General features: G+C 60.8%; 11 protein-coding genes across 11 annotated transcripts; 5 read left to right on the top strand and 6 right to left on the bottom strand.

The window, feature by feature from the left end:
* Positions 1-182: 182 nt before the first annotated feature.
* On the bottom strand, positions 183-3,521 carry BDZ90DRAFT_260611 (hypothetical protein; the record flags this gene model as incomplete). Its single annotated transcript, XM_025508270.1, has 3 exons — positions 183-3,154; positions 3,229-3,331; positions 3,402-3,521. The coding sequence occupies 3 exons, from the start codon at positions 3,519-3,521 to the stop codon at positions 183-185; spliced, it is 3,195 nt and encodes a 1,064-aa protein (XP_025362156.1).
* Positions 3,522-3,641: 120 nt separating this feature from the next.
* Positions 3,642-4,521, top strand: BDZ90DRAFT_181891 (Ssu72-domain-containing protein). The gene has a single exon (XM_025503781.1). The coding sequence runs from the start codon at positions 3,708-3,710 to the stop codon at positions 4,365-4,367; it is 660 nt and encodes a 219-aa protein (XP_025362157.1). The 5' UTR covers positions 3,642-3,707; the 3' UTR covers positions 4,368-4,521.
* On the bottom strand, positions 4,486-5,205 carry BDZ90DRAFT_181902 (hypothetical protein). Its single transcript, XM_025503782.1, has one exon. The coding sequence runs from the start codon at positions 5,086-5,088 to the stop codon at positions 4,603-4,605; it is 486 nt and encodes a 161-aa protein (XP_025362158.1). The 5' UTR covers positions 5,089-5,205; the 3' UTR covers positions 4,486-4,602.
* A 2,103-nt stretch (positions 5,206-7,308) lies between these two features.
* On the bottom strand, positions 7,309-9,561 carry BDZ90DRAFT_232520 (acetyl-CoA synthetase-like protein). The gene is made up of 5 exons (XM_025506284.1): positions 9,441-9,561; positions 8,775-9,361; positions 8,746-8,748; positions 7,590-8,593; positions 7,309-7,513 (listed from the first exon to the last, which is right to left on the bottom strand). Exons 1-5 carry the CDS (start codon positions 9,517-9,519, stop codon positions 7,411-7,413), a joined length of 1,776 nt encoding a protein of 591 aa, XP_025362159.1. The 5' UTR covers positions 9,520-9,561; the 3' UTR covers positions 7,309-7,410.
* A 205-nt stretch (positions 9,562-9,766) lies between these two features.
* Positions 9,767-12,145, top strand: BDZ90DRAFT_274835 (Fasciclin-domain-containing protein). The gene is made up of 5 exons (XM_025508851.1): positions 9,767-10,475; positions 10,558-10,849; positions 10,938-11,197; positions 11,287-11,384; positions 11,460-12,145. Exons 1-5 carry the CDS (start codon positions 10,230-10,232, stop codon positions 11,977-11,979), a joined length of 1,416 nt encoding a protein of 471 aa, XP_025362160.1. The 5' UTR covers positions 9,767-10,229; the 3' UTR covers positions 11,980-12,145.
* On the top strand, positions 11,927-12,377 carry BDZ90DRAFT_181975 (hypothetical protein). The gene has a single exon (XM_025503783.1). The coding sequence runs from the start codon at positions 12,019-12,021 to the stop codon at positions 12,289-12,291; it is 273 nt and encodes a 90-aa protein (XP_025362161.1). The 5' UTR covers positions 11,927-12,018; the 3' UTR covers positions 12,292-12,377.
* BDZ90DRAFT_232522 (hypothetical protein) lies at positions 12,256-14,564 on the bottom strand. Its single transcript, XM_025506285.1, has one exon. The coding sequence runs from the start codon at positions 14,456-14,458 to the stop codon at positions 12,464-12,466; it is 1,995 nt and encodes a 664-aa protein (XP_025362162.1). The 5' UTR covers positions 14,459-14,564; the 3' UTR covers positions 12,256-12,463.
* A 174-nt stretch (positions 14,565-14,738) lies between these two features.
* On the top strand, positions 14,739-16,515 carry BDZ90DRAFT_232523 (Rcd1-domain-containing protein). Its single transcript, XM_025506286.1, has 3 exons — positions 14,739-15,440; positions 15,530-15,713; positions 15,791-16,515. The coding sequence occupies exons 1-3, from the start codon at positions 14,816-14,818 to the stop codon at positions 16,140-16,142; spliced, it is 1,161 nt and encodes a 386-aa protein (XP_025362163.1). The 5' UTR covers positions 14,739-14,815; the 3' UTR covers positions 16,143-16,515.
* A 457-nt stretch (positions 16,516-16,972) lies between these two features.
* On the top strand, positions 16,973-18,987 carry BDZ90DRAFT_232524 (Arabinanase/levansucrase/invertase). The gene is made up of 7 exons (XM_025506287.1): positions 16,973-17,075; positions 17,169-17,379; positions 17,481-17,583; positions 17,698-17,837; positions 17,926-18,122; positions 18,209-18,449; positions 18,536-18,987. Exons 1-7 carry the CDS (start codon positions 17,045-17,047, stop codon positions 18,702-18,704), a joined length of 1,092 nt encoding a protein of 363 aa, XP_025362164.1. The 5' UTR covers positions 16,973-17,044; the 3' UTR covers positions 18,705-18,987.
* BDZ90DRAFT_220623 (HIT-like protein) lies at positions 18,779-19,583 on the bottom strand (the record flags this gene model as incomplete). Its single annotated transcript, XM_025504443.1, has 3 exons — positions 18,779-18,985; positions 19,120-19,331; positions 19,415-19,583. The coding sequence occupies 3 exons, from the start codon at positions 19,581-19,583 to the stop codon at positions 18,779-18,781; spliced, it is 588 nt and encodes a 195-aa protein (XP_025362165.1).
* Positions 19,584-19,831: 248 nt separating this feature from the next.
* BDZ90DRAFT_182031 (hypothetical protein) lies at positions 19,832-22,518 on the bottom strand. Its single transcript, XM_025503784.1, has one exon. It carries the CDS (start codon positions 22,400-22,402, stop codon positions 20,009-20,011), a length of 2,394 nt encoding a protein of 797 aa, XP_025362166.1. The 5' UTR covers positions 22,403-22,518; the 3' UTR covers positions 19,832-20,008.
* Positions 22,519-22,611: the final 93 nt, after the last annotated feature.

The following is a 22,611-nucleotide window of genomic DNA, read 5'->3' on the forward strand; positions in this document are numbered from 1 at the left end:
CCGAGCGATTGGGATGGGGAACTGCGGTGGAGGAGCAGCGAGGAGAGGAGCGAGCGCAGATGTAGACGCGAGCGCTTGTGATTAGAGGGAAAGATGTCCGGATGCTCCCCCTCCTTCTGCTCTCTTTCTGTCCTTCAATCCACGTAATATCCTTTGGTGCTGTAATGAGACTGCCCTCTCTCTCACACACCTTGGCCAATCATCCTGTTCGCCCGCCTCACTTCCTCGCTCAGAACCTTCTGCGCATCAGTCAGCTGGCGCTCAAAGGAGCGTATTGCAGCCCAAACCTCCTGACGATCACTGACGGAGAGGTCTGTTGGTCCAGCCTCAGCCTCAGCCTCGCTCCGCCCCGGCGGTAGGACGCCCCTCATCCCGCGCAGCAAAGCTTCGATGAGCTCACGCGCATCCACGTCCGTTTGTGCTCGTTGAGCCTGCTTCTCCCTTCCCGTGCCCTCTTTAGCCGCACGAAGTTGGGCGTGGGTGCGATGAGCCAGCAGGACGAGCATGTCTGCCAATCCTTGTCCCCTGTTTCGTCCTCCCTCCTGCTCATCGGCTATGGCTGCTAGGCCTCGCGGTCGCTCAAAGAGGAAATGTCCCATCAGGCGGCCTGCAAGACTCCACCGCGCTGCGAGTTCGTGGTTGTCCAGGCTTGACGCGACGTCAGCCTCGCTGGGTTGGAGGTTCAGAGGGAGCAGGACGCAGCGCTCGATGAGTATGTCTAGGTCGAGGTTCAGGCTCGGTAGGTTTGCGTTGGAGGGATCTGTCCCCGCTCCTCCTCGTTCTTGTTCCGCGAGCTTCGCCAGGGTCAGGGTCGAGTGCCAGTGCGCGTACGATGCCGCGCAGACGAGCTCCTTGGTTGCGCTACTCGAGCTCGAGCTGGTGTAAAGGAAGTCGAGTAACGGGGAGAGAATCTCGCGAAGTCGTAGCGCCGTCAGGCCCATCATCCGCCCTTGGCCTTGGTCTTCCGTTGTCTGGGCTTGGGCGAGCCGGAAGTCCAGGAGGGGCTGCACCGTTTGACGGTCCGCCTCGAAGATATCTAGGTTGCCCTCAGAGGATGACCCTGACAGCGACAAGAGGGCGAGCAGGTCCGAGCTGAGGGCCAGCCTGTCTTCACCCTCATTGTGGGACGAAGCGTTCTCCCCGGCTACCGTCTTGAACTTGTTGCTCAACATGTCCACACGCGCCCGGAAGTTTGGCTCATCGCCACCCCTCACAGGCCTGCTCACATGCGCATCCAACCTCCTCCCCACACTGCGCCACTCACCCTCCGCGAGCCTGAGAGCCGCAGGAGGGCACGAGTCGTCCAACACCAACACTTCGAGCGTCGCGATGAGCAATACACTCCTTCTTCCCGCGTGCGCACTTGTACCTGCGCCCGAACCTGCTCCTTCCTCATCCAGGGTCAGGGAAGCGGCGAGCTCCCTGATCAGCCATCTCAGGCCGGAGGGTAAGGCGAAGCTGAGAATGTCTTGAAGAAACACGCTCAGCCCGCTCTTGAGCGTTTCCTCGTCTATCATCCCCAGCTGGGCGGCATGGATCGCCTGGGAGAAGAGGGTGGGGACGAGGGACGAGGAGAGGAGTATGCGCGGTGGCGAGTCCTTGATCAGCTCGTCGGAGACGCCGTCTGAGTCGAAGAGCTCTCTGATCCAGCGGGAGAGGAGGACAGGGTCGTTGGCGGATGGGTCCGGAGGGATGGGGCCAGATCCGAGGCTGAAAGAGCCGCCACCGTTGCGCTGAATGCCTTGGAGGGTCTGAACGAACAAGAGCACCCGTCCTACCATGGCGGATTCTTCTTCCTCGTCTTCCCCTTCGGCTCCCGATCCCCCCTGCCCAGCGCCGCCGGATCCTTGCAGCCGCAGCAAAGCCTCGTCATCTTCCACCAGCGGATGGAGCGGGTCCAGTAGCTGCGTCGGAGTGACAAAGAGCAGCAGTAGCTGGAGGGCTTGCGGGGAGTCCAGAAGTGCTCCACAGAGGCGCGCGAGGGTGGGGAGGGAGGAAGTGGACGCGTTCTGAAGGATGGTAGGGAGGGCTTGTGAGAGGGGGAGCGCGAGCGGGTAGTCGGCTGGATCGTTGGCTGTGGAGAGACTCGAGATAATGCTGCGTGTTGAGGTCGCGTCTTGGAGCTGCTGAGAGAGAAGCGACTCTGTGCTCTGGCCGTGAGACTGTGCTTCAGAGCGAAGCGAGGTGAAGAGGGTGGCGGGTCGCTCTTGCTCCTGCTCCTCGCTCGGCCGAAGTAGCTTAGCTGCTTGCGACTCGTCAAATAGCTGAAGGATTTGACATGCCCGGGCGATGGGCGCGCAGAGCGTTGCATGGCGCTGTGAAAGTGTTTCCAATGCGGTGAAAACGGGCGCGGGTGACGAAGGCGCAGATGAAGCTTCCCCTGCGTCGTGCTTGGATGTCCTCTCCCCTTCTAGCTCGGCGAAGAGGCAGGGCAGGAGAGCGCAGCGCACCTGTAACCAGGAGGAGGAGGCGCAAGCTGCGTCGAGGAGGTTGGTGTAGAAGGCGGCGTGCGTGCGCGCATGCTGATCCTCGGAAGACGAAAATGTGGCAAAGAGACGCACATTAAGGAAGTGAGAGGCGAGAGAGACCTTCTGCTGCCAGGGTACAGTGGCGCTGCCCAGGTAGTGGACGATGATAGCCGCCTCGGCGGCGTGCTGGATGGCGAGTTGATGAGCACTTGGAGTGGGTAGCGATTGCGGCGCGGACGGCTGCACTTGCGCAGAAGTTGTCGACGAGCTCGAGCCCTGCTCCTGCTCCTGATCAGGGAAGAGCCTCTCCATCATCTGCAATAAGACCCCAGCTCCCTTCGACCTGGTGCGCAATCGCCTCATCATTGGCTTGATCTCCTGCTTCAAGTCCGTCTTGTCCCTCTTCCTCGTGTAGTCCATTGATTCGAGCAGGTCCCACGCCTCTTCGAGCTGCGAGTACGTGAGCGATGAGCCCTTCTCGACGGCGCGAGACACAATAGCGTCTGCTAGGACGGGGTCATCTCGTGCGCTTGCTTCGTCGGGTCCTTCGACGTTGTTGAAGGCGGCGAGGGCGGCGATGAAATATGGGAAGGGGACGAGGCCGTTCGGGTCGGTGATGGCGTAAGAGAGGAGAGAAGCGCTCCAAGGTAGGAGCGCGTAGTTCAGGGTGAAAGCTAAGATCACGACTGCGTGTGTATGCGAAGAAGGACGTGAGCAAAGGAGTGGTTGGTCGCCTCGAAGCGCGCGCGTATATGCTTACTTGCCGCGTACATCCTCGCCACTTGATGCGGATTAGGGGAGACGGACGATACAGGAGCAGCGTTCACTTCTCTCTCAATGAGGTCTCGCAGCAGCTCCATCGTCTGAATGGCAATGCGCAATCGTCGAGTGAGCTTGAGATGTGGCACGACGCTCCTCTTCGCCTCGACTCACCCGTTGGACTGGTACCTGCAGCTGGATGGCATTTCCGACGAGATGTTCGACCTTGGGTCTGAAGCTGTTGAGGAAGCGCGGGCCATCCTCCTCGCTGTGAGCGTTGCCGCTGGTCGTCATTGCCGGCGAGTAGTTGTGGTTGCAAAGCAAAGGAACGAAGGAGCTAAATCGATGCACGTCCCTCTCTGTCCGTCGATCTCGTCTCGACGGGCTCGTCTCGACTCGTCTCCACTCCCGTCCGTCTTCGACACCAAAAGTCGTCTCGGCGCGTCTTTGCTCCTTTCTTTGCACCCGCGACCACCCACAATGGCATCCACCGCCCCCCTCCGCACCGCACCAGCGGCATCAGGCACGCCTGTCCCCCTCCCGCAAGAATCAGCCATGGATCCACTCCGCTCCACCTTCTGTGTCGTCTGCGCCTCGAACAACAATCGCTCAATGGAAGCGCACAATGTCCTCTCCTCGTCGGGCCTCAACGTCTTCTCCGCCGGCACGGGATCCGCCGTTCGACTGCCAGGGCCTGCCATTGATCAGCCAAACGTGTACACCTTTGGCACGCCGTACGAGACGATGTATCAGGATTTGAAGGGCAAGGATACGGGCTTGTACACGCAGAATGGCATCCTGCCCATGCTTGATCGCAATAGACGGATCAAGCGCGCACCGGAGCGATGGCATGAAGGGCGCAAGACGGCGGATGTGGTCATCACCTGCGAAGAAAAGTGCTTCGATGCCGTATGCGAGGATCTTCTCTCTCGCAACGGGGAGCTCAATCGCTCCGTCCATGTCATCAATGTCGAAATCAAGGACAACCACGAAGAAGCCCTCGTGGGGGGAAAGGCGATCCTAGAGCTCTGCAGACGGATAGACGAGGCGGGAGATGTAGACGAGGAGATCACGCGCATACTCGACGAGCATCAGGAGAGACATCCCCATGCTTTGCTGCATAGCGTTGCGTACTATTAGGCGCGCTATGTCGAGCAAAGAGAGGCATCTGATATTTGACTGAGCAGGGCGAGGCAAGATTGACAGGCGAGAAAAGAGAAAAGGGTAGCAGCAGCGCATCGTAATGTAGCATCGTGCGCTTTGCTTCAGAGAAGAAGAGAAAGGAGGAGCAGCCTTCATCGTCACGCCGAGAAAGGGAAACAGCCGGGTACGCGAGGCGGGTATCGCGCTAGCAATGGCCTAGCCTTGCGCAGCCTCAACGTCGTCCAAACCCGCTACCACCTCCGCTGCTCGACTCATTGCCGTACCCACCGCTCCCACCGCCGCCACTACCGCCACCGCTGCCGGACAAGAAGGAGCTGGACCCGGAGGACCCTTGGTTCCCGCCGCCGCCGCCGCCGCCGCCGCCGCTGCTGCTACTGTTCTGCTGCTCAGAGCCGCCGCCGCCGCCATATCCGCCGCCCGAGGAGGAGGAGCCAAAGGCAGAGCCACCCTTGTTCCCGCTGGACTGGCCGACACCGCCGCCGTACGACGACGACGAGGCGCTGTTGTTATTGTTCGAGGAGGATGAGGACGACGCATTGTTGCTCTGGTTGGAGTTGGAAGACGTATTGCCGTACGACGAGGACGTCGTGTTCGAATTAGAGTTGGAGTTGGTCGCATTACCGCCAGAGGTGGTGGAGAAGCCGTTATTCCCTCCACTGCTCGAGTTGGCGTTGGAGGAGTTGAGTCCGCCAGACATGGAGGAGGACTGGTTGCCCCCGGAGGAGCCGCCACCGCCGGAGCCGTACGAGCTGGAGTTGTTGTTGTTGTTGGACGAAGAGGAGTTGCCTGGTTGCGAAGCGAAGTAGAGGGGGCAGAGATGGAGAGGCAGTGTCAGTTCTGTGTACCCCAGATGATGTGGGATGGATGAGGATCGATCCTCTTTCTTCAACGCCGAGTGGACCCTGTCTGCTCGACTCGACTCGACGCCCTTCACCCTCTTCCCCCGCGCGTAGCCGTGTCGTGGTGCTGCTCACCAGCCGTATCGTCATCTTGCTGCTTGGCGCCCCCCTCCCCCTCCTCTCCGGACCTACCGACCAGAGAACCCACACCCCACGCGAGGGCCCCGTAGGCCAGTCCGCCCACCATGGAGGCTAGGCCTGGTCCCTCGCCCTCGCCCTCGCCCTCGCCTGCACCACCTGCGTCGTCATTACCTTGCTCAACCTCAGAGCCACCTCCAGGAATCGTCTGCTTCTCACCGTTGTTGTTGGAGGACATCGACGAGCCCATCGCACCGCTGCCACTGCCACCACCTCCGCCACCGCCGCCGCCACCGCCTCCGCCGGAGTTGTTATTGTTGGACGAGGAATTGGTGGTCGAGCCGTACCCGCCCCCGCTGTTGGAGTTGGAGTTGGACGTGTTGCCGTACCCGCCTCCGGAGGTTGAGTTGGAGTTCGAGTTGGTATTGGACATGCTCGAGTTGTTGTTGGTGTTGATGCTGTTGCTGTTCGTGGTACTATTCATGCCCGACCCATAACCACCACCGCCTCCTCCACCCTGCGAGCTACTATGATTGTTGCCCTGTCCGCCACCCATACCCCTCACATTCCCCTGCGATCCCTGGTTCCTCAACCCACCCTGCCCACCTCCACCACCAGCACTGCCCGTGGTGGTATTTCCTTTACTCTTCTTGACGTACGGCTCACCTCTGTCCCTCGCTGTGCTGCCGGGCCCGCTCGATTTGCCCTTGGCATAGCCTGACCCAGGGCCAGTGGCGAGGGGTTCGTCCTGCGTGCGTGCGTGTGTGCGCCCGCCGCACATCGGTCAAGTCAGCGATCAGCGAGGGTGATTCGACGAGTGGGTGCAGAGGACGAGACTCACATTCCAAGGCTTAGCCAACTCGGTATCGACATTTCCGATCCCTCCTCCTACGTCAGGCTTGTTGTTTCTCCCTGCCGCAGAGTTGTTTCCCTTGGCCGTGCTGGTATTGCGCGTCGTAGCCGTCCCTGTGCTTCGTCCGCCGGCGGAGCGGGCTTGGCTTTGTCCCTGACCGGTGGTACGGTTGGCGCCAGACGAGTTGCTGTTGCCCATGGCGCCTCCTTGACGAGAGGTGGAGTTGGTGCCGCCTCCGCCGGAACGAGCGTTGGAGCTGGTGTTGTTATTATTGTTGCCCATGCCCATCTTGGACACGCCTTTGGTAACGCTGTTCATCCCACCGCCGCCTGTAGCGCCTCCTCCACCGGAGCGGTTGTGCGTCGAGCTGGTGTTGTTGTTGTTGTTGCTGCCAGCATTGGCGCGCGACTGATTCATGCCTCCCCCGCCGCCATCACCACTTCCGTACGAAGAGCTGTTCTTGTTGTTGGTCGTCGCACCCCCGCTGCGGCCGCCACTGCCGCTTATTCCACCTCCTCCCGTGGTACCACCAGAGCGTGGCGCAGTGGTAGCCGCACCCGCTGAGTTGCCCATCGAGCGCCCTCCTCGCCCGCCGCCGCTTGCGCCGTACGAGGACGTGTTGGTGTGGTTGCCAGAGCTCATCGTGCTGACGTTGCCTCTTCCGAGCATGTTGAACGGAGAATGAGTGGGTCAATAGAAGAAGTCGATTGAGCTGGGGAAAGGCTTCGAGCACGCATCACTCGCATCTTATAGACTGAGACGGGCTGGCCCAAGTCCCGCCAACTCTATGACGACAAGAGAGCGCTCGAGTGTGACGAGAGTCTTGAAAGGCTCATCGCGATGAGGGTCTCGACACGCGCCGGATCATCGGTGAGCGCAGGGTCCTCCTCGCCACGCCTCGCCTCGCTTGCCTTGGCTTCGCCGCCAGACGACGACTCAGCGACGCTTGGACCGCTCCGTCATCGTGCCAATGATTCCCGCGCTTGGTCCCTCGCTGAGACGACCGAGGAGAACAAAGTCACGATGAATGAGCATGGATCATGACGCAAATCACTTGCGCGGATCGAACAAGCTTGCTCTTGTTCGCCTTCGCTGTCGTGCGTGCATGTGAATTGTGAATTAATGATAGAGGAGCCGATAAGAGTACGATGTTCCGAGAAGAAGCACAAGGCTACAGGACTACAAGGGGCTACAACCTGCTGCTCTTCGGCGGGGCTGGCAGCTTCTTTGCCTGCTCACGGAGCTCGCGACGCAGCAGCTTGCCGCTTGGGTTCTTCGGAATGGCGTCGATGCTAGCGTGGCGTGGTGAGGAAGAACAAGGAGTGTCAGCCCGCTGATCTACTCGCTGTCTTACCGCTCATGACTCACATGTGAACGGCCCCCAGATGCTTGTACCGAATCTTGTTATCGGCAACGAATCGCATCAGTCCCTCCTTGATCTTGCCCTCCTCTCCACTACCATCCTTGGCCACTCTCTCCTTCGCCGTCTGGCTCAATGCCACGAAAGCCACGGGGATCTCCCCACTCATGTCGTCTGGCAGCCCAATGACGCCCGCATCAGCTACGTCCTCGTGATTGAGGAGCCACCCTTCTAGCTCAGCGGGAGCGACTTGGAACCCCTTCACCTTGATGAGCTCCTTGAGGCGATCGAGGATGAACATGTCCCCTTTCTCGTTGAACTTCACCTCGTCCCCAGTACGCAGCCACCCGCCCTCCTTGACCCACATCTCGTCGGTGGCTTTCTGGTTGTTCAGGTAGCCAAGGGTGACAGAGGGCCCACGAGCCCAGAGCTCGCCGAGCTCACCAACGGGCTGGACCTTGCCCTCTGGCGAGACTACCTGCGCCTCCACGTCGCTGACCAGTCGGCCAGCGGAGCCGTACACTGGCTTGATGCCGGGTGGATGCATAGAGAGGACGGTACAGGACTCGGTCATCCCATAGCCCTGCCCCCAGTCCACGCCGGGAAGAGCCTTGTCAAGCTGTTTGGAGACATCGTCGCTGAGCGGCGCTGCTCCGATCATGAGGAAGCGAACCTGCTTCGCCAGCTGTGGGAGGTACGGCTTGGCCTTTGGGTCCTTGACTAGCAGCACGACCTGCGGCGGGACGAGCCACCAGAGCGTGATTCCGTACTTGAGCGTCGTCTTGATCATTGGCTCGATGCCCGAGAAGCGCGGGAGGACCACATTTGTTATGCCGGAGTAGAAGGTCCAGAGGAGCCCGACTACGAGGCCGTAGATGTGGTAGAAGGGGAGACCGCCCAGTGAGACGTCGCGACCGGGGAGGAAGCGGGTGCCCTTGCCCGAGATCATGCCGTTGAAGGAGGCGAATTGTTGGATGTTGGAGAGGGGAGCGTAGTGCTGGATCATGACGCCCTGCGAGCGCGGCAAAGGAGAGAGCGCGAGCGAACGAGTGAGCGAGGAGGGGAAGAGGAGATCAGTCGGGCTGTAGTAGCTGCCGAGTACGGAGCAGGTCTCACTTTCTGAGAGGAAAAGGCGGGGGAAGAAGGCGTGGTCAGCCGCAATTCTTTCGCATCGCGCACTCGCATCTGCTCACCGGCAACCCCGTAGTCCCACTACTGAATGACAAGAATGCCAACTTCTTCCTCGCCTCGCCCGGCTTGAGTGTGACCCTCCCCTTGTGCAGCTCTTTACTATCCCTCCCCTCCGCCACCAGTCCTTCGAGGTACCACGCCTCTCCCTCCCTCTTCGCTCCACCCTTCAACGCTCCCTTCCCTTGGGTGGTCCTCGGCGTCTGCATGATAACTACATGGTCTTTCCTCATCTTGGCCTTCTCTGCCGCCTCCCCACCAACCTTCAGTGCCTCCTCACCAAGGAAGATGGCCGTGCTCTTGCTCGCATCGATCTGGTAAGACAACTCGCTGGCATTGTATGCCGGATTAGCACAGCTGGCCACTGCACCCAGCTTGTGCAATGCGAGGATGGCGATGAGGTAGTCGACGGAGTTGGGAGAGAAGATGCATACGACTGTATCGCGGCGCACTCCAAGCTGGTCGCGCAACCCGGCGGCTAAGTGGTCTACTCGATCGCGACATTGTTCAAATGTCCAGCTTTGTCCTGTGGGCTCGTCTATCAGGAGTGGGAGGGACTTGGTACGTGGATCGAAGCGGTAGGAGGGCCAGTCTGCGTGGTGTGGGGGCGAGATGGAGAGAGGTTTGGGGATGAGTGCGTGCCTGCTACTTTATGGTCACGCCGTACTCACGCTCAAAGATGAAGGTGTAGAGGTCCTTGTCATCTGGATAGGTGCCGACACTAGGGCCGCTGGACTTGATGATGGTCATGACTTGGCTGGCGAGGAGCGACGAGGTGCGTAAAGTGGGATGACGGCGCAGAAGGAAGTGCGGGGTACCACACGGGGTCAGGCTCTCAGGCTCAGGCTCAGGCTCAGGCTCAGACAGCTCCACCCCCGCACCCGCAGGCTGGTTTTTCGCGCTCCGCCGACTCAGAGGCCGCGACTCGCGAGACGAGAGAGCATCGCGCTCGACGGAGAAGCGGTTGACAACTCGACAGCAACTCGTCTTCTTGACGAGAAGATCAAGTGCAAGTCCCACGACGGCTACGGCAATCGCTGACGGTATTGCGGCACGAGCAGGAGCAATCGAGTGCAATCTACCTGGCTGACCGCGCATCGCGGCCCGACCCCGGCGGCGTCAGGGCCGCGTTAGAGGTTGGGGCGAGGAGCGAGGAGCGGGCCGTAATGACCTTCTGACTCGCTGCTCCGCCCACCGCGCCCACCGCTCACCGCTACACCGAAGGGGTCCGCGCCTTGGCAACACGGCGCGTTGCGATGCGATGCGATGTTGTGATGCCATCGGTCCCTTTGTCGTCGTAATCACTCGCCCTCGTGCCCTTGGCGCTCGCTCACCGACGAAGACGCATCTTGCCTTCCCTTCTCACCCAACGCATCGCTTCTTTCCCACCACTTCACAGTACACACCTCCACCGATACCGGCTTCACACCAAGCAGCGTACACGCAACACGCCAACGATCATGAAGCTTCACCGTCTCCTCGCCGCCCTCAGCGCCCTCGCAGCGCTCACCTACGCCTTGCCGGGTACAGACGGAGCCTTTGCGCTCGAGAGTCGACAGAATGCGGCAAAGAATGCCAGCGCCAACAATGCCACCACGTCCACGTCCACCGCTGGGGGAGGTGGTCATGCCGAGATGCTCCTTCAAGGGCTCAAGGCGTTGAAGTTCAACGCCCTGGCTGGCTTGCTGCAGAACTACACGGATATGGTGGGTGCGATAAGCCCGGTGGTTGTGGATGCGCAGCTCATCGCCCTACTCCTCCTACTCCACCCTCTTCACATCCCCGCAGGTCGACCACTTCTCGACGCAGAACATAACCTTCCTCGCTCCCAGCGACGAAGCATTCGCCAAAGCAGGGCACAACCTCGCCAGGGTGCCCAAGGATCAGATCATGGCCATCCTGTCCTACCACGCGCTCAAGGGCAACTACTCGACGGATGGGGCCAATGGCTCGGCAACCGACTATTTCAATTCGAGCAGGCACACCATTGCGCAGACTAGCTTGACCAACAAAACTTATGTCGACTTTGGGCCAAAGAATGAGAAGAGTCAGGTCATTGTATTGAGCCGGAATGAGCAGGGTGAGTGCGGGTAGAGCGAGATGCCATCGTGGTTACAGCATCGCATACACTCGTTCACACGCAACGTTTCCCCGCACACCCCACGCAGGCTTCCCCGTCGTAGTAGAGACGAATCGCAATGTCACCTTCACCAACAAGACGTCCTCCTACTCTCAGGGGAATCTCCGTCTCGCAGGCATCACGGAGCTGCTCAGCATCCCGGGCAACCTGAGCGACTGCATCCAGGAAGTGGGGCTCAAGGGTCTTCCTCAGGTCACAAAGACGCTCAACCTGAGCGAGCCACTGGATATGGCTGGAGGATTGACCGTATTCGCGCCTACGGATCAGGCATTTGCTGCTGCGCAGAGGGTGAGTGGGTGAGAGAGGCGGGGGGCGAGGACAAGGCTCAAAGTGACTCTGCCTTCCCACTATCTTCTCGCTCTCGCCCCGTCGCCCAGGCACTCACCTCCGCCGGCAATACGACCATTGTGACTAATGTCCTCCGCGGCCACGTCATCAACGGGACGGTCATCTATGGTCCTGACCTGATGAAGACGTGCGTACGTCTTGCGCTCCTCCGCTTCCCCACCTCAACCAGCGTGCCACTCACCCCCACTTCCCTCCTGCACAGTCTCGAAAATGCCTCCAAGAACAAGTCCTCCTCCACGAACAGCAGCTCGGACCCCGGCCTGATCCTGGCAAACCTCACAGCCTCAGGCGGCCAAACCCTCCAAATCATGGGCTTCCCCTCCAACTCCTCCTTCATGCTCATGTCCGCCAACTCTTCGGCCCAAATAGTCTCCACCGACCACCTCTTCCGTGGCGGCGTCCTCCACACAATCGACTCTGTCCTCTTCAACCCAGAGACAAACGAGACGGCCGCCGCAGCCGCGTATGAGAAGTACTCGACGGCAAGCGCTAATGCTAGTCGGACCTCGCCCGGTGCCGGTGGTGCGGGCGCAGCGGGCGTTGATGCGAGCACGACGATGGGTGACAATGGGGGCATATACGGCGCTACGACGGGGAATGAGACGAATGCAGACGGAAACAATGCGGCCGGTGGCTACGCGAGGGGAGAGGTGGACTTGGGCGTCGTCTCCCTGCTGGTTGCGGGTTTGGCCATCCTTGGGGGAGTGGCGGTGCTCCTCTAGCCGCAGCCAGTGCGAGCGCAGAGCGACGTCGCAGAGAGGATGACTTGTCTATATTCTCTCTCTCCCTATCCCTCTTCACCACTCCTTCTGCCACTTCTTCTCCATCTCTCCTCTCTTCTCTCTCCCTCTCCTACTACCCCTCGACCTGGCAGAGAGAGGAGTCGACGATCGATAAGCCGCAGCGCAGCGCCACACTGTGCTGCCTCCTCACCCGCAGGCCCAGCCCAGCGAAAGCCTAAGTCGTCCCTCGCCTCCCTTGCCCGCCCCCGCATCTCTCCTTCTTTCCACCTCTCAGACCTCGACCGACCGTGACAAATCTACACACGTCTTCACACTCACACTCCCTTGATCACTCAAGTCGACAAGACGAGACGAGACGAGACATGGCATCTGACCCAAAATCAAGTGTGTGTGTGTGTGTGGATGGGCATTTGCTCACTTTACTCTCTCTCTCTTCTCACCTCACCCTTCGCACAATCCTCGACTACGACTGCCCAGCACCGCCATTACCACCACTACCACCACCGCCACCAGCAGCACCTCCTGTCGCTCCCCCCGGTCCTGCTCCTCCACCTCCCGGTCCCACCCCGCTCGAAGCGCTACTCTGCACAACATTGACCGCCTCAGCCAAGGCGCCTAACTGTTGTGGCGTCAATCTACTAAGGAGAACGCTCAAGTGGACGAGTTGACAACGCGTACCTCCCGCTGCTCCTGCTCCTCCTGCTCCTCCTCCTCCTCCGGCAGCTCCTCCATTCGCCGCATTCAGAGCCAAAGCAGGATTAACGGGCCCCTCCGTAATCCCCAACAGGACGGCAGCTTCCCTCTGATTCGGGTCCGGTTCACAGGGGGCTGTGCTCCATCCTCCTCCCCCTGCTCCTCCTGTACCGCCACCTCCTGCAGCGCGAGCCTTGTGCGCATCAATGGCCGGCTGTAGATGCTTGGCGGGGAGGGGGGCGATTCCTGCTGCTGTTAGGCGGGAGATTAGGGGGAGGGGCAGGACGATTCGGAGGGGTGGTTGAGTGGGTGGTTGGGATTGAGGAGGAAGTGGGGAGGAGGAAGAGGAGGAGGCGGACGGGGCGATAGAGGTGATCGAGGCCGCTGTGGCTGCTGCTGCTGCTGCTGCGGCGGCGGCTGATGATGATGAGGAGGAGGGAGAAGACGCGGCGGCGGCGGCGGCGGCGGCGGTTGCGGAGGTGGGTGACTGGCCTCTTGTTTGCTGAGGTGGACGAGTTGTGCCCCCGCTCCCGCTAGTGCTGCCGGTAGGCTTCGGGAAGTTGGAGGGCGAAGCAGAGCCTGACGTTGATACTGATGGTCGTCTGGCTGTTGACGCTCCTGCTGCGTGTGTAGGAGCAGGCGATCCCTTCGCACTGGCATTATTGCTGGTGCTCGAAGAGGCCTTCGACTTGCCCGACGCCGATGCCGACGCCGCCGCCGTGGGCTCCTTTGACTCCCTGGCCTCCTTTGAGCTGGCAGCTTTGGACGTTGATGCCTGCTTTGCTTTGCTGCTCTTGCGCGAGGCGGAGGGCGATGTTTGTCGCTTGGAGCTGGAGGTAGAAGGACCTGATGATGGAGAGGCGGCTGGAGCTGGTGAGAAGGCAGCCGCCGCAGGGGCCGGGGTGGATGATGGTGCCGGTCTTGGCTGTGAAGAAGCTGGCTTGACATTGCTCCCACTCCCACCTGCGCTCGAGCTCGCGCTGGCACTTGGGGCGATGCGCGGATACATCTCTCTTGGAGGTGGCATCTCAAAGCCTGGTGCAACCTGATCCAATTCGGCCTGCCAGTGCTGTCCGTACGTCTCGATGAGGGTTTGCCTCGCCTCGTTCAGCTGGGCCACCTCTGCCTCCAAGGCGGCACGTTCGTCCCCGTAGGCCAGGCCAAGCATCTGTAGATGTCCCTCCTTCGAAAATGGGGTAGAAGGCAGCGTAGGCACCACTTCGTCCTCTTGCTCGGGCGGATGGACCTGCGACCCGCCGAGGCTCGTGTGCTGGAGGAGCCGATGGCGTTGACGCAGGGCAGCGTAGCGCGAGAGGACTTCATCGAGCTCATCGTCGGCAGGGAAGGTCAATCCCTCGATTGCGTCAAAGGCGACACTCTCTGCCCTACCGCTGCGCTGCACGCAGGGCACTCGAGCTGTAGCTGTGAGGCGTCGTCGCTTGGTCGTAGTCGTAGTTGTGCCATTCTCTACTACTACTAGTCCTGCCCTCTCCTTGTCCTTGCTCGCCGCCCTCGATCTAGCTAGCGCGACTACGTCCTCTGGCACCTGCCAGACGTGCCAGGGGAGTAGTCGTGCCACCACATCCTTTGCGCCTGCGAATGGCGTCTTGTAATCTGCGTTCAACACGGCATCGTGGTGTGCGAGGAGTGGGGCGAATCCGCTGCTGCTGGGTGCAGGGATGGGGAGAGGATAGCGGATGGGTGGACGCGGTGGTGGTGGTTGTGAAGAGGAGGAGGCAACGCCCTGAGTCTGCGTCGAGGACATGAAGTGACTTGAGCTGAGCCTGCCCCTCGCTGCCAGGCCTTTCCTGCCTTTGATTTCGAGTTGCAACTCAAGTCGGATTGAACGTCGAGTGTGGACCGAGCGAGGCTGCGAGCAACGGAACAAGGAACACACCACAAAGTCAGGTCTCGACGTCGACATGCAGAGCACGCGGGCGGCTCCGAGGGCGGAGCGGAAGCCAGAGCGGGGATGTCGACGCTCGAGGGCAACGACGGGCTGCGAGGAGGGACGGAGGGAGTGGCAGGCACCTCGTTCAATGACGCATCGCACAGCATACATTCACCATTCTCATCACTACCTCCTCACCACCACCACGCGCAACACCATTACGCACACGCAATGGACTCGCCTGCAATGGGCGCTCCATTGCCCCCTTCCTCTTCGCAGTCTCATCGCATAACTCCACCCCACGCCGCCAACCACAACCACAACCTCGACCACCTCTCCCTCAGCGCACCGCAAGCCTCGTCCCTCCTCGCCTCTGCAGGTCCACCCCCGGCCTCAGGACCATCCATCCCTGCGGGCACAGGGCCAGGAGGAACACCAACAACTGCCCTGTCGGTGTACCACTTGATCAACCAGCTATGCCAACGTCCACCGCCCAGCGCCGCCTCTGCCACGACGATGGCGACGGCGAGCACCGCGACGGCGAATGGCTCCGCAACGCCAGGCTCCACAACCATCGGGGGCGCTGCGCCGACGCCGGTCAAGGACGGCAGCGAGTCGGCGCGGGAGACTGCCCTCCTCGAGCTGAGCAAGAAGCGCGAACAGTACGAGGATCTAGCCCTCGTCCTCTGGCACAGCTTTGGGGTTATGAGCTCCCTTCTCCAGGAAATCATAGCAGTTTACCCTCTACTGAGCCCACCGGCATTGACGGCCCATGCGAGCAATAGGGTCTGCAACGCTCTTGCACTACTGCAATGCGTTGCGAGTCATCATGAGACGCGCGCTCTCTTCTTGCAGGGTGAGTGCAGAGATCGTCGCACACACACACAGCATTGTTCTCTTCTCAGGCAGGGTACTGATTTGATCCCCTGTTTGGCGACACTCTAGCGCATATTCCCCTCTTCTTGTACCCCTTTCTCAATACAACGAGCAAGACGAGGCCATTCGAGTACCTCCGCCTCACCTCGCTGGGAGTCATTGGCGCACTCGTTAAGCAGAGCGATAATTCGCAGGTCATCACTTTCCTCCTCTCGACGGAGATCATTCCTCTCTGCTTGCGAATCATGGAGACGTGAGTGGCCCCCGCCGCCGCCGTCCCCCTCATACATCGAACACGGCTGATCTCCTCTCCCCGCTTCGGCTTCACAGCGGCTCCGAGCTAAGCAAAACGGTTGCCATCTTCATCGTGCAAAAGATCCTCCTCGACGACGTCGGTCTCGCCTACGTCTGTCAGACCTACGAGCGATTCTATGCCGTAGGTACCGTTCTATCCAACATGGTCACCGGCATAGAGGAGACGGGTGCCGTCCGCTTGCTCAAGCACATCATTCGGTGCTACTTGAGGTTGAGCGATAATATTCGGGCTAGGGAAGCGCTTAGGGCTTGTCTGCCTAGTTCGTTGAGGGATGCGACCTTTGTTGGGTTGTTGAGGGGGGACAATATTACGAGGAGATGTTTGGCTACTCTGTTGCTTAATTTGTCGGATGAGGTCGGGCAGTGAGGGAGGGGCAGCAAGGACGAGGAGGAGCCCGAGGAGAAGAAGGAGGAGGACGACTCTACTTTCGACCACCGCATCTTACCAGTTACCCCCCAACAAGCACGCAGACCCACCCTTTTCTCCACCACGATAAAGCACACGCCAGCATCCACGCGCACGCACGCACGCGCACGCACACGCACACTCAAAACGACGTCCCCGGCCAGACAGGGCATCACGTCGCTTCCCGATCGTCGTGCAGGCATCACCATCGCGCAGCCCTACCCAAAACCAAGCCCACCTCCAGGCCCGACCAACAATGTACACCAGCAAAGAGATCCCCCCTCCCTCTCCCCCGCGTCCCCTCTTTTGGCCGCAATCAAGGCCCACCACCACCATCATCGCCTACAATGTGTCAACGTCGCATCGGCTCGGCTCGACGCGGCTTGAGTCGTCGCTCAAGACTTCGCGCGAGCCTATCTATTACTGTCTGTTCTGTCTATCTGTCCCCTGCTTTCTTAGTTCTATATCACCAAATTGTATTCATGCGGTTGCGCATCAAAGAGGTCAAGCCAGGCCAGGCCATGCGTTGAGGAAGCAGGCGCGAGGGATGGGTGGTGCATCGACGTCGACGTCGATGCCGGCCGGCGGTTTCCATTCCCTCTCCTCCCACGCCCGCCACCCCGCGTCCTCCACCACAGACGTACGTACGTCCGTGCGGGGCAAAAGAGTGAGAGGCGATTGAAGAAAGTGGAGTCGGCCGTACCGTTTCGTGTATGCTTCGCTATTCATAGATTGGCGGGTAGGTTTTGCTTCTTCCCGCATCACATTCACGTTCCCATTCGTCTTTGTCTTCGTATTCCTATCCTCGGTTTCATCTTGATCCATCCTCTACACCTCCAGGTCTTCTTCCTCATCCTTCAAATATGGCTCCTCACCCGCACCTAGGCTGGGTCAGTGAGTAGTCACTTCCTGCCTCCTCCCACCGATGGCTGTCTCGCCTTGAGTGGCTAAGCCCCCTTTCCTCCCTTGCGATCCCCCGCCGCACAGACCCCGTAATCCCGCACGAATCCGCCGACCCAGGCACATACTACGACCCTGTCTCTCGCAAGTACTACACCTTTGTGACCAACTGCGAAGGGGTAGCCTGCCGATGCTGGTATAGCGACGACCTATGTTCCTGGACCAAGCATGAGGCCGATGTGCTTCCTGGACCGCACCCGGCGTGGATTGGGGAAGGAGGGTGGAATTGGGCTCCAGAGTGAGTGTTGCGCGAGGAGAGGAGAGAAAGACGGGAGGGGAGGAGATGAGAGAGGAGCTGACCCTTCGTCATCGCTCGCTGCGGTGCGGTCGCTCGCGCAGAGTCATCTCAGCACCGCAAGGGCGACCTGGTCACCTCATGTACATCTCCTGCAAGGACAAGTCGACGGACAAGCAGTGCATTGGTGTAGCTTACACCGAGGGGGTGAGCTGAGCATTTCGCTCCATGCTGCCTTCCCTCCCGCACTCCTCCACTGACCCCAATCACTCATCCCTCCGCACCGCACCGCATCGCGTCACGTCGCGTCGTCTGCCGCAGGGACCGCTAGGCCCTTATCGCTTCATATCGCACGGCCCGCTCATCTCGCACGGCGAGTCCGGAGGCTGCATAGATCCGCAGCCATTCGTGGACCCGCAGACTGGCAAGAGGCATTTAGTGTTCAAGAACGATACAGACAAGTGCGTGCCCCCCCTCCCAAACCCTTCTCCCCACGATATCCTGCTAATCCATTGCTGGCGCGGCTCCCCTCCTCGCCTTCGCCGGCAGGATGTACACGAAAAAGGCCCAACTCTGGATTCGAGAGCTCAGCGAGGACGGTCTAGGTTTCGCAGCCGATCGAGTAGCGCTTCAGGCTCCGAGCTCGAAGTATCAACATGACCTCCTCGAAGCACCTTACCTGACCTACCACGCTCCGAGTCGGACTTATTGTCTCTTCTACTCGTCCGGGACTTTCACTACGGAGGGTGAGTCGCGCGCGCGGCGTGCGAAGAAGAGAAATGAGGCGGACAGCGATATACTGACGTTGACGTTTGGTCGGTGCACGCGACAGGCTACGCCACCTCGTATTCCATCTCGCGCTCAGGCCTGCATGGGCCGTACGTTCCCTCGGGCCGCCCGCTCCTCTATACCGACGTGCCTCGTGGGATCCGCGGTCCGGGTGGGGCGTGCGTGATCCAGGGGGTGGAGGGGCATTGGTTCATTTTGTTCCATTCGCTTGAAAGAGAGGGAGGAGCGAGGAGGACGTGCATTCATCGGTTGGAGTGGGAGGAGGACGGGACGCCTAGATTGCCGTGAGTGCGCGTGGCGCTTGCGAGGGCTGGTTGATGAGCTATGCGCTGACTATCCTATCCCTCATCGTGGGTGCGCGGCCCGGTAGAGGACGACCCTGCGAGGGCAAACGCATCCGACTGGGCGCGGAGCATGAAGATGATCAAGCACATGGTTTCCCTGCTCACCCAAACGAGACGGGCAAGTCTCCGATGATGGGCGGGCACAGTGGTGCGGTCAAGGCTGGGATGCAGAAGGTCTTTAATGCTCTCAAGTAGCGCCTCTCCCCTCGCGCTCCCCTCGCGGTCTGTGTGTGTGCGTGTCTATCTCTGATTGTATTTCACTCTCGCACCTACTCCTGTACATCCCGGAACAGCTTACGCAACCACTCCGTCTCGGCAAGTAGCTCCTCGCGCGTACGAGGTGGACGATCCTCATCGTCTGGCCCTCCCTGCTTCTCTACGCCCGCAGCAGCCGAGCTGGGCCTCTTGCCCGTCGTGGCATCGAAGCCCCACTTCTCCAGCTCGGCATAGACGGCGTCCGACGGCGTAAAGTCGCCCTGAGAGCGCGCGCGCGCGAGTCGAGCACAAGCGCGAGCACAGCGCGAAGGTGGATGGGTGAATGAGATCGTCAGCGCGAGCTCTATCCACAATCACACTCAGTGATGCCTTCTCATGTGACCCGCGCACGCACCTTCCTCCTGGGCAAAACATGCACATGCAAATGCTCGACCGTCTGACCTGAGTCTCTTCCGTCCTGCACAGCAACGGTGCACGCTGTAGCTCCCATTGCCTCCTCGAGGCGGGAGACTACAAGCTGCAATGTGGTGAAGAAAGGGCCGATGCTAGGTGCGGGAAGGTTGGAGAGGCGGGTGATGTTGGGTGAGGGGGGGATGAGCAGGATGTCTGTGCATGCGTCGGGTGAGGGGGGAGGGGAGGGGTGGCGTGAGTGAGGGGTAAAAGAGAGGGAGGTGCGAGCTAGAACGCACGTCCAGGCACGATAGGCTTGATATTCACGATTCCTAGCGCATGGGGGGTGCGAAGGAAGACTTGCTCCGTAACGTCGAAGTGAGAGAAGTGGGCACGCTGCGTATCTCCCGAGCCGCTGCCGCTGCCGCTACTAGTGCTGGTGGTGGAGGCCTTGATGGTGGAGGACATGCTGCGAGCGAGGCCGCACGTCGTGGTGGTAGTGGTGCTGAAGAGGGAAGAGAAGAAGGAGGGGAAGCGCATCGGCCGGCGTAATCAGCGAGGGCGGCGGCGGCGGGGCTCGACCCTTTGGTTACGAGGCCAAGATGCTGTCGAATAGAATACCGCCGGCCCGCCCTCCGCCCTGCGCCCTCCGCCCTGCCGCTGTCCTTCCGTGCCTTGCTCTTGCAGCCGAATCTGTCCACGTCCTCCAAGTCGCGGCGTAGCCCACAACCAACTCGACTCGACGACGCAGCAAGGCGTGAGTAACGCCGCCTATTCGCCCGCCCAATCAAAGAATCGTGGAAGGTCTATCGAGTGAAAAGATAATGACGAAAGGATGGTAACAATGAATGAAGTATAACTCGCCACTCGCAAGCACGCACGCACGCGGCTATCTAAAAGAATCCCAGATCGTCCTCCACATCCGCCTCATCCTCCTCCTCCTCGTCCTCATTGCCCTCACTACTCTCTTCGTCCTCCGTGGTGGCAAGCTCCTCCTCGCCAGCCTGAGCCTGAGGGGCAGCAGCTTGAGGCGCTGCTTCCTCACCATCTGCTGCCGTCTCAGGCCCGGTTCCAGCTACGCCGCCCCCACCGTGGGCGACAGGGGCAGTCGCGCGTCTTTGCGCCGCTGCATCATCATTCTCTTGGGGCACCGCCCTTCTAGGACGCGCAGCAGCACGCCTTTGCGCTCTCACCTCCTCCATTACATCAATCCCTCCCGTCGCCCCTCCTTCGCTCCCCTCCAGCGCGCTCACAAGGCCATCCTCGTCCTCCCGCAACTTGAGGTAGCGCAGCACGTACGGGTGGTAGAGGATGCGCGGGAGCGGCAAGTCGGGACTTTCTCCTCCTCCTGCTGCCTGGCCCTGTCCTGCCGACGAGCCCCCGCCATCGCCCTCGCCCTCGCCCCCGCCCCTCAGCTGCACCCGGCTCGCCTCGACCCAAGCCCTCCCACGTCCGTTCCACCAGCGTGCCAGCACGCGATCACGCCTGCGCAGTTCGTCTGCTCGCATCTCCTCGAGGCGGGGCAGGAGGGTCAGGAAGTAGAGGTACAGGGGGAGAAGGAGGGTCGAAGGGGTGAGGAGAAGCCATCGAGCCCAATGTGTCGCCTCGTCTACTCTCCCAGCTAATCCCGCCGGAGCACCACGTCTCCTGTGTCGCCTTGTATGGAATGGCGACGTCGTGCCTCTCTCGCCTTCACGCAATCTCGCAACAGCCCAACGTTGTGCCTGCGCATCGTCGATTGGACGAAACCCCAGCGCGCGATCCTCCGCCTCGAGCCCTAGGTATGCGAGACGTTGTGCGATGTACTTGCCCGGGTTGGCGGAGAAGGAGCGTACAACGCGGCGAGTCGGGGCTGAAGGGGTGAGTGGGTGACTCCAGGAGGAGGCGGCCCCCGTCGTCGTGGATGAGGAGGTCGAAGTGCGCGCACGACGACGACGTGCGGGCTGTTCTTCTGCGTCTGCGCCTGGAGGGTTAGGTATGGCACCTGCTGCTCGCCTCCTTCTCTCTCTCCTCTCCCTTCGTCTCCACACCCCGCCTGCCTCCCAAACTACCCATCCGGCCGCGGCGAGACACATAGCGAACCGTTTGGGCGTGGATTGGCCGCGCGTAAAGATGTAGAGGAGGATGAAGAGCTTGATGGCGAGGAAGAGGACGGGTAGGTAGAGACGCGTGAGCTCGGTGAGCGTGGGCGTAGGCGCGGGCGCCGTAGGGGCAGGGATCTGGTCGCGGGTAGGGAGGGCGGCGGCGTGCTGTTGAGAGGGAAGGCGCTGTGCTTGGCGATTGGCGTTGGGCAGGGGTGCAGCAGGATTGACTTGACTTTGACTGCATTCCGCCAGAGCGGCAAGTAGAGTCTCTACTCTCGCGTGGACTTGTCGCATCTCGTCGCTCGCTCCAACCTCGATGGGCTTCCAATCAAAAACCACCAGCTCCACATCCAGCAGCGCCTTGCGAGCACTCGGCGCCACCTCGATCAGAGTGACCTCGCGCTCCTTGCGGCGTTGTTCCGCCTCATCTTTGTTCATGCCCACGTGGAGATCGTAGAGGTACGAGTAGCGAGCATGGTACTGCTGGTAGAGAAGGGTGATGACACGGGGCGAGTCCGGTAAAATAGCCCAGGAAGGCAGGGTCGTAGGAGGCTCAGAGGGTGGGAGGGTAAAGTAGGAGGATCCCTCGAGTGGATCCACTTGAGGGCGCAGTAGCCCTTCGTCCCCGCCTTGGCTGGTGGTGGTGGTGGTAGCCGCCGTTCGTACAGGCTTCGTCGTCACGCCTCTCCTTGCTGGCGTGATCGGCTCCCTTTCCCCTTCACTCCACGCATCAGGCCTAACGACCAAATGCAGGTAAACCTCCTCCCTCCCCTCACGCGCCACATCCCCTAGCACCTCGTCATCCCCCAATATCCTTCCGGCGTGAATCAACCTGATCCCCGCTGGGTCAGGCTTACCAGGCCAGTGATCACGCACGGCCGTCTTGATGCGGCGGATGGTGTGCTTGCGCTTGGCGCTGAGCACGGATGGGGGCGCGGAGGAGGAAGAGGACGACGGGTAGCTGTGCGGTGAAATGAGGTGGAGAGCGATGCGTCCTGTGTTTTGCGAGTGGGCGGGGTTCTCCTGTGATGATGAGGTGGACATGGCGCTGTGGGTGTGAGCGTGGGAGGAAGGCGTCGCAGGAGGGGAGAGGAGGGCGTGCGACGTCGTGCTCGTGCCAGTCGGCAAGCTCGGGGGACGCTGTGGTCGCGGACGCGGTGATGACGTGGACGCCGCCGCTGCCGCTGACGGTGGGTCTGTCATCGCCCTGAATTGGCGGATTGCCGTCAAATGGAGGGGGATGGGAGAGAGGGATAATCAAGGGAGGGCGGCAAGGAATGGGCGGGCGGGCGGATGAGATGATGAAGCGGACCGTCAGGGCGGCGGCAAGGACGGAGGCGGGGCAGCGGGGCAAGGCGGTGTCGTGGAGGCTTGGCGCCACTTCCGCTCCGAGACGCTCCACGCCTCGTCTC

The sequence above is a fragment of the Jaminaea rosea genome, assembly GCF_003144245.1.
Source record: "Jaminaea rosea strain MCA 5214 unplaced genomic scaffold BDZ90scaffold_7, whole genome shotgun sequence".
NCBI lineage: Eukaryota > Fungi > Basidiomycota > Exobasidiomycetes > Microstromatales > Jaminaea > Jaminaea rosea.

What these genes read in the sequence shown, in the direction of transcription:
- BDZ90DRAFT_181891 (XM_025503781.1), top strand. Translation starts at nt 3,708, where the DNA reads ATGGCATCCACCGCCCCCCTCCGCACCGCACCAGCGGCATCAGGCACG.
- BDZ90DRAFT_181902 (XM_025503782.1), bottom strand. Translation starts at nt 5,088, where the DNA reads ATGTCTGGCGGACTCAACTCCTCCAACGCCAACTCGAGCAGTGGAGGG.
- BDZ90DRAFT_232520 (XM_025506284.1), bottom strand. Translation starts at nt 9,519, where the DNA reads ATGACCATCATCAAGTCCAGCGGCCCTAGTGTCGGCACCTATCCAGAT. An exon ending in CTACACCTTCATCTTTGAGC is followed by an intron (nt 9,362 to 9,440) that starts GTGAGTACGGCG and finishes CACACCACGCAG; the next exon opens with ACTGGCCCTCCTACCGCTTC. An exon ending in CATCTGGGGGCCGTTCACAT is followed by an intron (nt 7,514 to 7,589) that starts GTGAGTCATGAG and finishes ACGCCACGCTAG; the next exon opens with CATCGACGCCATTCCGAAGA.
- BDZ90DRAFT_274835 (XM_025508851.1), top strand. Translation starts at nt 10,230, where the DNA reads ATGAAGCTTCACCGTCTCCTCGCCGCCCTCAGCGCCCTCGCAGCGCTC. An exon ending in ATTGAGCCGGAATGAGCAGG is followed by an intron (nt 10,850 to 10,937) that starts GTGAGTGCGGGT and finishes CACCCCACGCAG; the next exon opens with GCTTCCCCGTCGTAGTAGAG. An exon ending in CATTTGCTGCTGCGCAGAGG is followed by an intron (nt 11,198 to 11,286) that starts GTGAGTGGGTGA and finishes CCCGTCGCCCAG; the next exon opens with GCACTCACCTCCGCCGGCAA.
- BDZ90DRAFT_181975 (XM_025503783.1), top strand. Translation starts at nt 12,019, where the DNA reads ATGACTTGTCTATATTCTCTCTCTCCCTATCCCTCTTCACCACTCCTT.
- BDZ90DRAFT_232522 (XM_025506285.1), bottom strand. Translation starts at nt 14,458, where the DNA reads ATGTCCTCGACGCAGACTCAGGGCGTTGCCTCCTCCTCTTCACAACCA.
- BDZ90DRAFT_232523 (XM_025506286.1), top strand. Translation starts at nt 14,816, where the DNA reads ATGGACTCGCCTGCAATGGGCGCTCCATTGCCCCCTTCCTCTTCGCAG. An exon ending in GCGCGCTCTCTTCTTGCAGG is followed by an intron (nt 15,441 to 15,529) that starts GTGAGTGCAGAG and finishes GCGACACTCTAG; the next exon opens with CGCATATTCCCCTCTTCTTG. An exon ending in TGCTTGCGAATCATGGAGAC is followed by an intron (nt 15,714 to 15,790) that starts GTGAGTGGCCCC and finishes TCGGCTTCACAG; the next exon opens with CGGCTCCGAGCTAAGCAAAA.
- BDZ90DRAFT_232524 (XM_025506287.1), top strand. Translation starts at nt 17,045, where the DNA reads ATGGCTCCTCACCCGCACCTAGGCTGGGTCA. An exon ending in GTGTAGCTTACACCGAGGGG is followed by an intron (nt 17,584 to 17,697) that starts GTGAGCTGAGCA and finishes CGTCTGCCGCAG; the next exon opens with GGACCGCTAGGCCCTTATCG. An exon ending in GACGGGACGCCTAGATTGCC is followed by an intron (nt 18,450 to 18,535) that starts GTGAGTGCGCGT and finishes GCGGCCCGGTAG; the next exon opens with AGGACGACCCTGCGAGGGCA.
- BDZ90DRAFT_182031 (XM_025503784.1), bottom strand. Translation starts at nt 22,402, where the DNA reads ATGACAGACCCACCGTCAGCGGCAGCGGCGGCGTCCACGTCATCACCG.